This window comes from Tauraco erythrolophus, chromosome 9, assembly GCF_009769465.1.
Source record: "Tauraco erythrolophus isolate bTauEry1 chromosome 9, bTauEry1.pri, whole genome shotgun sequence".
Taxonomy (NCBI): Eukaryota; Metazoa; Chordata; class Aves; order Musophagiformes; family Musophagidae; genus Tauraco; species Tauraco erythrolophus.
The window spans coordinates 13,866,564-13,877,689 of NC_141473.1; the positions used below are offsets into that span (position 1 = coordinate 13,866,564).

Genomic DNA, 11,126 nt, shown 5'->3' on the forward strand with positions numbered 1-11,126 from the left:
CTTCATGTGAATAAACTATGCATAAATGAATAAATTATTTTCTGAGCAGAGTGTAAGGATCGTAACCTCTATGTCTCATGTGCTCTACTAGGATTCTCAAAATTTCAGGCTACATATTTATAAGTATATATGTCTTCTTAAGAGCTTGTCTTCTCTGTTCTTGAAGAGATTTGCCCTGACATGCTGACAAAGTTGACAAAGTTCAGAATGTCACGATATTGCTTGCTTAGGTGAAATGGAAAGCCCTGACACTGGCAGAGATGCAGGCCTTTCTCCACAGAAGAATGAATGACAATGAGAAGCTTAAGTCAGAAATAGAAGACATTTTCCAAGAACTCAGTTGGTAATTTTGTTTCTTTTCCTATGTTCAGCTATGTTTTAAAACTCCACCAACACAGAACCAAAAGTTATATACAGAATTACACAGCTGTGTTCTCCAACACTCTTTTATCTAGGATTCATGTGAGACACATACGGTATTTCTGAAATGAGGCGTGATTGCAGCACATGTGAGCAGGCCAAGCCAGTCTTAATCTACCATCTTAAGTAATAACATCAGTAAGGACGGCAGCGTCGTCTTCAATGCGAACCGACTGCCCCAAGAGCTGTATCACATAGTGAATCCCCCGAAGCTGTCAAGGCCGTGTTTGTGCTAGCTAGCTCGGTTGGACTTTGCTCATGTAGCCCTAGGACCCAATGATCACTCCTAATTGCAATATGCTGCTCAGTCACGTGACACCTGATTTCACTGAGCTGCTCGGACCTGCAATTTTTCACTTTTTCATGTACATGACGTAATTTTCACATTCATTGTCATTCAGGAACAAACCCTAGGATAAATTACACAAGAAAACAGATGCTGGCTGGTAGTGTCCTCCATTTCCTTTTCAATTATTGTTAAGACTTCTGTTCAGTAAGAACAATTTCTCTCAGAACATCTGCTAGAGTATACTAAACTGACTCCAGTGGTTGAAAACTTCATGTATGAAAATAAATTGCAAATTCTGTTGTCACTTTGGGAGCAAATAGAAGACAGGCTGTCAAAGAGTAACCCTGCGTGAACATACCACTTACCAGTAATAAATATAAACATTTTGAGAATCATAGGAGGATTTATATAATCCTGTTGAAATCACTAAACATTGTTTTCTGCCATTTTAGGCTGCAGGAGGAGAAGATGAACCTTCAATTGAATTTGACTGTCCAGTTTTTGCTAAAACAAGGACAGGTGGAATTGGAAAGTACTGAGATCCCGGACTACACTGACGCCATTCTCATTAAGAAGAGTGTTATTGAAGAACTGAATTGCTCTATCATGGTAATTTACATTATCTGAAGGAAATTTAAGCATTTTAAACAAATGTATTTGTTTAAATATTTGTATTTGTTTAAGTTTCAGGGGCTCTGCTTTTTCTCCAGTTTTACAGCTAGTTTAAATTCATCGCTACACACCAGTAGGCTCCATTGTAATCTAGAGGCTATTAAGAATTCTGTAATGTCTCTTATCAGGATGTAAAGATTGCAATACAGACTGCTTTCTTGATGTTTGATTAATACAATTCAAATCAATGAAATGGCAACAGTTTTTAGACACACCATCAAATACACACGCTCAGTAAAGAGAAAATGCTAATATCCTGAGCACCAGTCTGAAATTTCTCTCAAGGCAAACTTGTAGTCATGTTAAGAAGCATTTGAACAGTAGCTTACATTAAGATTTAAAAAAATAAGAACACTCTTTTATGTAAGGTGAAATTGGTGATAATACTTAAAACACTTTTTCATACTCTCATTAAACATTCCTTTTTTAGGCATTCTAGCTGTACAAAAGTTGCTTGTTACTGCTACTGCACAAACCTTTCAGTAACAACCACAGAATACCTTATACAGTGCAAGTTTGTATTTTGTAGAGTTAAAATGCCTTCACATTCTTATAAAAGACAGAAGGATGGAGAGAGACGTTAGTTGTAATTTTCTTCATCTCCTTCTACAATCCAAGGCTGTGGCACAGAGCATAAAAGGGAACAAAATTCCACAAAAGATAACCATCTGGAGCAAAGTCTGGAAAGAAACTGCAGTATAGCGCGTGTATTCCTTACTAAAATTATAACTTTGGAAGCTGGCCCATCTTGTTGCAAATAATTGTTCCATAATCTGTAAAGTGTGTTAATGAAGATTAATCTTATTTTTTTCAGACTCAAGGAGAAAAAAAAATTGCTAGCATGGTGAAATGTAAAGACTTCTCTAAAGAGATATTTCAGCTGGAATGGGAACACAAGAAAATGAGAATGCAGATAGAAGATCTGAAACAGAAGGCTCGGGATATTGTAACACTACCTATTTCAAAAGATCGCCAGCTAGTGAGTTACTTCCTCTAATTTATCTTTTGACCGCAGAAAATGTCGCTGCCTATACCTGTAAATCATATATACCTCTGCACTCTCTCACTGCTATGGAGAAACCTGATTCCTAATAGGTCAACAATTCAGCTTTCAAAGGGAAGTTTTACTCTTGAGATGGATCAATGATGAAGTTCTTTAGGATGCTGAGGTGTAAACAAAGGTAAAATTAGCCCTAACTCTTAGTGTTTCAAAATTGGCACTGAGAGTAAGGAATAAGGATTTTGCAACCACAAGGAAGAGATCTTTTAAATCAAGCACCAAAACTTCCTTTTAAGTGAAAGGTCTGAGGTGCCCCCATCTGGTACCTCACAGAAATACTGTAACTTTTGCTCAGTGTACAAAGATCCAGCGTTCCTACAGGAGCCTCACTGAGCCCCACTCACTGCCATTTGTTGGCCCAGCAGCAGAATGACAGGGAATTGTTTGCCATGCCTGGCAGGCAAGAGGCAGCAGCTGGCCAGCAAGACAGCACCTACATAGCTTTGAACAAGCCCAGCTGGCAGGCCAAAAAACATAGGTAAAGGCTGGGAGAGAGCCAAGGACACCGGTGGGAGAAGAGAGGAGGAAAAAGAGAGGTTGTAGGGGAAGCCTGAGGGTATTGCAGTATGGGATGTAGAGGACTGCAGGGAAAGCTGATGGTTTTGTGACAACAAGGTGCAGGGCTTAAAGGTTTGCAGTTAGGGATGCTGGAGGATGGGCAGGCTGGAGATATTGCAGTGGGAAGACCTATAAAGCACAGAGAAAATTAAGACTGTTGGAGAGCAGGTAAGGATATTGCAATTCAATTAAAAGATTAAGAGAAAATCTAAAATACATGTTTTGTTCAGGCTTCATTTGTTTTGCTACTCTCCAAACTGCTTGTCCACTTCTGAATCACAGCCAAGGAACTTCCGTAACTAACACCAACAAAACAGCTTTCCAAAGAGGTGATGTGACAACACACCGGAAAGGTCTTCTAGCAAATTTATCACCAGAGTGTTGCCATTAGCTCAAGCTTAATTTAAACTGATGAGCAGAACTATTGCCTTCAGAGAGAGTTAGACTTGCCCACAGCAAAGGCATATACCAGTTTAATCGGAATCTGAATGCTCTGAGAGGCTTGACATCACTTTTTGAGTAGAAATGTGAGGTTAGTAGGAAAGACAAGGCAACAGAGAGCCTAACAATAGGAACAGAAAGATGTGTTGGATAAACGCACACGGGCAAGAACCTGAGAACACCTGGAATGAGGGCTATTCGTGAAGCAGTGAGTGAAAGCAGTTTGGTGCTGTAAGCAAGAAGCCTGCTGGGTCTCTCTTGTTTCTCGTCTTCTAACTAGAGCAGTCCACAAAATTTTACCTGTCACTTTGGAGGGACAGTACTCTGGAAGGATGAATCTACATCTATAGAAACCTGCCCATTATGGTCATACAGCCTGTTTTACCATTTGTCACGTGATAAAGAGATATTTTAGTAGCAGTGTGCCCAAGAAAAGATCTTTAATAAATTCTTCAAAACCTAAATTATTATGCAGATATAAGAACAATAAAAGAAGTACGAATTACTATGAAGCCACTTGACAGAAAAGAATCACTTTTTTCTCTGGTCTAAAGACAGACTGTATAGCACTTTGGCCTCCAGCTATGTTAGCTTAGACTACCTTATAGGCAAAAGTATAGCTTGGGTTTTCTGACAACCTCACAACCAGTTTGCTTGGTCTTCGTTTCCATTAACACATAATAGATAACATTCTTTTTAACAGCTGTACTGTCTAATATTCACACAGCATCCAATAATATCTTTACCATGACTATTCATGATCACTAGTAAGCCTTTCCACTATGCAGAATTCTAGTTTTCTGAGTTTCATATAGTATGATTGTCTTTTACAGAGGTGTGGAATTGTTGAGAATAAACAGGATTAATAAAATGGTTTCTTTCTGTTTTTAATCCTTCAGTTCCTAACTGTGCTGAATTATGACAGCCACATTGCCCACCACATTTCGGTGAAGGAGCAGACTCTGGGTGTCATGGATAAGGTAAAACCTGAGCAAACTATCACATTTGAGACACACATTTTTAGTTTAAACACAACTCCTCTCCTTCGTTAGCAAGAGGTGTTTGTAAGGAATAACTGCAACTGATGTAGGAATACTAACTTTTCGGCTAACTCAAGGACTATGTTGGAGCATAACCATAACAGCGCACACGGATGAATATATATATCCATGTATTTATTAATCCGGCTTTCAATAGTTTCCTCAACTTGCGCTGAGCTGTCTGCAGCAGCAGTTCTCTAAAGTCTTTGGAAGCAGTCATATATTGATTGCTGCATAGATCAGCTCCATGGAGAGAAATCTACTGGCTCTGTCACTGGAGTTAAATGCTTTCCTTCCTGAATGTCTGAATGCAGAATTTATCACCTCTTACACAGCATTGCCTATAAAAGTCACTCTTCCATTTCTAACGAAGCATCATTCCAATCTTCACTGCTTAATGTTTCTCTCCAGGAGTGCCAGCCTGTTCATAATATCACTCTCCTCTTATATTCAGAATAAAAGAGAGATCACAATCTAATTTGCTGGCTCTCATCTATTTCAACATTCAAATTATGATTATCCTTGTTTTTCAGTGATTCCACTGGATTTTCTCCAGGTTGCTCTAGCTGGCATCAGCCTCCTTTTCCTTTTCAAGCTTTAGTATTTATCTTTACAGCCCATCCGACAGCTTCAGCGCAACCACCGTTTCTTCAGCAGCTCCTAGCAGCCAAGAGAGTGTTCTCAACTCACTGATTCCATTGACTTCCTTTCCTACCTTTGCCTTTCAAGTTTTATCTTTAATCTGTCTCTCCCCCTGACCCATACCTCTTTGTTTCTTGTCTGCTATATTAGAACTCCATAAAGAGTTCTGGAATACAGTGGGTGTAAAAGACATTACACAAAGTAAAGTCAGAATGTGCTACTAGTCAAATCAAAATACATGGAAGTTTATTGAGATACAATGCAGTGCTTAAGATTATAGGTTTCCACCAAAAGTTTGTCTGAACAGCTTTTGTATAAGCTCCTATATTTGCTTTATTCATTTGGAAATGGACAGCTGCACAAGAAGAATGTGAAGAACCGTCAGAAAAGAATTAAAGAGTTGGAGAAGTGCATCAGTTTAAAGGAGCAAGCAAACTATGAGCTCAGCCTGGAGCTGAAAGAAATGCTTGTCTCTGTTTCGGAAAGGAGGCACATCATTGAGGCAGCCGGTGAGTCACAATAACGCGCTTTAAGTCACAAGCAAAAAACTTTCAGAAAATATCTTCAGAGCTAGATGGTCCTGTTCTCCATCAGCATCAGCTAAGGGGCAAGGAGCACCTACTATTACTGTACGTGCACAACTAGCAGTGCCCTTTCTACCACAACAATTTAACATCATATATTTAAGAGCAAGCCTAGAGATTGTTGTTCTTGTAACCAAAGTTAACTGACTAAATTGCTGAAACTATTTAAGTCCAAATATTATAGTCATTAATATCTTCATTAGACAACATGCTTTTATTCTTTCTCAGAACTGCTCAACCCACTTCTTTCTACCCATTGAAGGGAATGGAGTAACATGAAGCTGAGAAGGGTATTCGCTATTAGGAAAACTGTAGAGGTCTTTCCACCAGTAAGAGTTATAGATTTTCAAAACAGCGCATGCTTGCTGGCAACTAAAAGAAGCATGCCCAGAGCCTTTTTGAAATTTTTTACTTTATTCCGTACTATAAAGACTCTTAAGCCCAACTGCGAGCCTTTTAAAAAACGCTTGCCTATTTTATACTGAACTTGGAATAACTCCGGGGCAGGTCCAATATAAACATAGACTGTGCACCCCCTGCAAGTACAGGCTAACCCTTGGGTTTTGTTTTATGCAGACACACGTGTTTCTGAAAAGATGGCAAAGCAGCGTTACCGAGAGATTTTGAAGCAGAAACACCTGCGGGGTCTGGTAAAGGAGCAGGAAGAACAGTTTGAAATTCTTCAGGCAGAAGTTGAAAGACTGAGATTGAGAACATTCCCTATTCTTTAAAATCCAGAGTCCAGGTAGATGTATAATACCATGGTCTTGTCTAAGAAAAAGAGCTTGGACATCTACCTTTTCTCCCTGAACTTTTCTTTCCACAAACAATTTTGTCTGTAATTTCTTTAAAAATAAGTTCAGTTTGAAAAATATATGTTTGTCTTTGTATGTTATTTACTTAGTCTTATCCCCATCATGTTCCAGTTCATGAGATGCATTCCTGCTGTTTTCATTACATAAACCATATAGCTCACTACAGAAAACAGAGTGCAAGAAGTTGTAGACTGATAGAAGAACAGTTGCATATCCTTAGTCTGCAATATGCCATCGTAGAACATTTTGAAGGTGAAATATTGCAAGAAATCCATGAATTTGCATCTGCTAAAATTCTTTTCTGTGGCTTTGGCTTCATTTTGCTTTTTAAAATATATTTACACCTCTCATGGCACAGGTGTAGGTAGCCAAAAAGATGAAGGTATGCTTTGGCATGACCATTGTGTGCTACTTGGCCATCCTGAAAGCTGCTGCTTATGATAGCATAATTACCCACAGCCACCAGTAGCTGTGGCTGCTGCCACTGGTGGAATCACAGGGAAAACAGGTTTGCAAGCATCTGGCCTCCTGAAATAGTTGCTGCTATCTCCCACCCCTTCACATCAATGTGCAGTCTATTCTCCTGCCAGATCTCTCCAAGACAACTAAGAAAGATAAAGAACCTGTGATAAAATTAACCACTGCTAGAGACTGATCTACCTGCTCAGTCATTCTGATGGATTTTTATTTCCTTCTTCCATGGCATGTGTTGATTCTTCTCCTCCTTTCATAAGTTCACATAAAACCTAAACTCATTCCCTTGTGAGAGCATTATAGCTTTGATTCCTTACAAGTGTAGAATTTTGTTGAACTAAGGTAAACTGCTTCTGTGGTGATCTTGGATACCACCTCCCTTTTTGCTTTATCATCTCTAACTAGGGCCTGTAAGGATTCTAATTACATCTCCACTCTTCTTGCAAGACATTTCTTCCTGCTGAAAATTCCCTAGGCACAACAGTTCCAAATTTGCCAAGGATCTCAGGGAAAAGAAGAGAACTGCCCCCTCCACCAGGCACCATCATCTTTTTTTATTCATCTAAAGAGGCAGAAGAAACACTGTCTTACTACTCAAAATGTGATTAGCAATAAAGGTTGTTCTTCATTAATTCTCCATGGGCAGCAACATCGAGTATTCTTAGGACCAAGCAGTGGGTACAGATTTAAGTCTAATGAGCCCTACCAGTGTTAAAGGGGTCTGTATGATCTTTGATTTTCTTTCCCTTGAGATACGTAAGAAATTACTCCCTTATTAAGGAAACAGGAAATGGCACCTGTAAACAACAGAGTTAAGGTACAACCGATAAGGAATGAGATGGCATATAAAACAATAGTCATAGCAGGGAGAGTTCTGGAGTAGTTAAGATGTATCTGTTTTTACACTTGAGCGATGATTTTAAGGAGAATAAAAGCAGACAGAAGTCACCACACTATATGCATAGGCCATGATGAGAAAAGAAGCAAGTTAAGATTAAAAAAAAGACATTTTAAAGAGAGAACATTTGTTGGAGGATAAATGAAATGCTGCAGTTTTATTCAGCTTTATGCTATATTTGAAGCACTCCCACTAGACAAGGCCTTGTTTTTCTTATTTATTTGAAGAGAGAAAACACTTTGGCTCCCACATGAAGTAGTGGAATAGACAGATGTTGGTTGCAATTTTCTTGCCTTCCTTCTGTCATCTCAGGCTGTGGCAGAACGCTTGAGACAGCTTCCCTGAAGACAACTGTCTGGACCAGTAAATGAAAATGAGTGCATTATGGCACGTTTCCCTCAGTAATAACTAAAGCTATTGAGAACATCTCGTTGGAGCTTCAGAATATTAACAACATGAAAATTAGTTATCTGCACGTAACTCACAAAATGCTGTCATTAACTGGCTGGCAGCAGGAAGATATTTGTAAATGGAGATGTATCTGTGAACAAAAAACTGAACTCTTCCCCATCTGAACACCAAAAGATACGACAATTAATTTGAGTTCATTATTTCAGGACAAGTGACCTTACAAAGACTAATCAAAGAATGGACTGCCTTCTACCTGGTAAAGTATGACTTGATTTCATTTTATTTTTATTAAATAACTGTTCACTGATCAAGTTATCAAACCAGGTTTTCCAAAACAGCATGAGTTCCATCTTTTCTGTTAGGTAATGCCTTTTACAGTGCCTACTGTGTCTAAGTACGTAGCTTTACAAGTGTCTCTTGAAAACCTCCTAACCTCAAAGCATAAAGTCTTCTGTCTGATCAACACTGCTTATGTGATCAGAATTCATTCAGTCTTTCCTGCTTTTGCGTGTGTGCAATTGAAAGCTTTGCACCTGTAGATTTAGACATCTACAAAATCTTCTTCTGTTCTGCTGAAGTGCAGTAACTGGTCTTCTAATCCAAAAGTATCCATCAGCTGAGTGAGACTCACTTTCTTGCCATCTGCAGAAAAGGCTGACTGTAGTTCATATAGCATCAGCTGGGTACTGCTTCTCCATTTCACTATCAAAGCCTGCAGTTCAGACAGGTTGTTCTGAAATTGGGACAAAAAAACAAGTTTTGTCATTTGCTGAAATGTGGGGTTTTTTTATAAAAATCGATCTACAGAGTATCAAAAAACTTAAATTAAGACAATACACAAACACACACAAAAAGTGAGTCAGTATTGTTGCTTAAATCAATAAATGAGGACTACACTGTGAATTCCACTTCAAAGAATGACTCAGAAGTGCTTTTTCAGAGGTTTGCCTCACCTTAGATCGGTACCTCTTAACCAGTTTGAGCCTTCGAAGTAGTTCTTCCTTCTCTTGCACTTGTTTCACCAGCCTTACTTTTTCTTCCAGGGACTGTTGCTGACTAAGACCAGCCTGTAGCACAGGAGAATTCTCTGCTGATCCACAGAGATCATTTTCTTGTAAGGGACTTTTGAAACACGTATGTCCAGTGCCATTTCTTTCCAGGTTTTCAGAAGCATCTTGTAATCTGGAACAATCTGTACTTGTCTTTGGCAGGCACCCTTTGTCAGCATTAGCACAGTCTTTTTCTTCAGAGTCAATTTTGATCCGCTTTGCCACTGTAAAATTAGCATTAAATGAACGTCTTGTTTTCCTTAATCGCTCCCTCAGAGCTGCACTCATTGGCTAAAACACACACAAAAAAGGAGACAACAAAAAAAATCCAGAAGGATCAGCATAATCTAGTATTTTAATCAAATTTCAAAGCACTGTTTACCCTTGTTATTATTTACACAGAATGTGTTATATACATACCGATCATTGTAAAGCCAGACTTCCTAATTCTCACTATAGCTTTCACAAACACAACAAAGTTAACTTATTCCTTTCACAAGTGTTTGGACGCACAGCTATAAAACACGGGAAGATGTACCTGTGCATTTTCTAGGATCAAATCCTGTATTCCACTGAGGCTAACCTACTCATCTAGTCCTTGTGAAAAAGATATTTGGCATATTTCAACTTGGCTGATTTTATTCCATCATGTTCGATTTCCCCCTCTAGTTTAATGGAGATAAAGGATGGGGTTTTTTTGCTGTTCCATCCCACCACACATACACTTTCTGTATTAGTGCTATTATGAAACATCTGTATTCTACTTGAGAGTATTAGAAATTATCTGTATAATTTTGACTTGTTCATGACTTTGAGATCCTTCACTGATAAGCATCTAAAAAGTGATTCTTTTTCTTCAAAAGAAGTTTTTTTTTTTTAAATAATCTGTGTCTAACATTTTTACCTATGAAAATATACTAAAATATGGGAGAGAGGACTTAGTTAAGGAACACTTGCAAACTAGCCCTGTCCAGCATAGGTCTGGATGCTGAGCATGACAGCATCACCATAACGCATGCCAGGATGAACACCAACATAGAGCTCAGCATTATGGAGAATACACAAACTGAAACTAGTGTGCTCTGTTCAAATGCAAGCAGAAGTCACAGAAAGTCATTCTGCATACACAGCAACCCAGAAAATTAAGATCTCAGAAAACCAAAGATGACATTAAAAAAAAACACAAAACAAACCAACAACAAAAACCACTACAAACCCTAAATAGTTTTAAAATTTATTAGAATGGCATTTGGGGTATACTGCTCCATCACTTTGTATTCACAGCAAACATCTGCATATTCAGAGCAAAGTATACCAAGCACACTCCTTACCTGGACAACCTCGTAGCTATAGGTATAGGCTACCTGTCTTTAGTCTTCCAATGAACAGTACTTCAGTGACTGAATGTCATAGCATTTTTGTTGCTGTGAAGAGTCACATTACTGGAAAAACAAGTAAGTTTTCATACCTGTTTCCCTGAACTAGTCCCCTGTGGAGCTGCTGTTCCAGAATCCTTTGGAGTATTGCACAAAGATGTCGATTTATCAAGTACTTCTTCTTCCATCTTGAGATGGATAGCAGTTGCTGTTAAAAGACAGAATGAATTATGTATGGTGCCATTTTCACCTGATTATAATGAGCCATGTGGCTGTAGAAATGAGTAAAAAGTTCTAATATGAAATACTAAGGCTTATTTTCTAATTGTTAAGTTCAAAAAACCATCTGCATAAGTTAAACAACTGTTTCCTGTGCTAAGTAGCATCTTGCTTTGTG

The 11,126-nt window shown here is 38.6% G+C and overlaps 2 protein-coding genes across 2 annotated transcripts in view; one reads left to right on the plus strand and one right to left on the minus strand.

Moving 5' to 3' along the window:
- Nucleotides 1-6,437, plus strand: part of CFAP43 (cilia and flagella associated protein 43) — a 51,512-nt gene extending 45,075 nt beyond the window's left edge. The window contains exons 35-40 of the mRNA XM_086616813.1: nucleotides 231-343; nucleotides 1,162-1,318; nucleotides 2,196-2,360; nucleotides 4,340-4,420; nucleotides 5,478-5,631; nucleotides 6,283-6,437. Of these exons, the coding sequence (XP_086472939.1) occupies nucleotides 231-343; nucleotides 1,162-1,318; nucleotides 2,196-2,360; nucleotides 4,340-4,420; nucleotides 5,478-5,631; nucleotides 6,283-6,437 (825 nt within the window). The remainder of the gene's footprint in view (nucleotides 1-230; nucleotides 344-1,161; nucleotides 1,319-2,195; nucleotides 2,361-4,339; nucleotides 4,421-5,477; nucleotides 5,632-6,282) is intronic.
- A 2,408-nt stretch (nucleotides 6,438-8,845) lies between these two features.
- Nucleotides 8,846-10,917, minus strand: SFR1 (SWI5 dependent homologous recombination repair protein 1). The gene is made up of 3 exons (XM_009987194.2): nucleotides 10,822-10,917; nucleotides 9,258-9,644; nucleotides 8,846-9,037 (listed from the first exon to the last, which is right to left on the minus strand). Exons 1-3 carry the CDS (start codon nucleotides 10,915-10,917, stop codon nucleotides 8,846-8,848), a joined length of 675 nt encoding a protein of 224 aa, XP_009985496.1.
- Nucleotides 10,918-11,126: the final 209 nt, after the last annotated feature.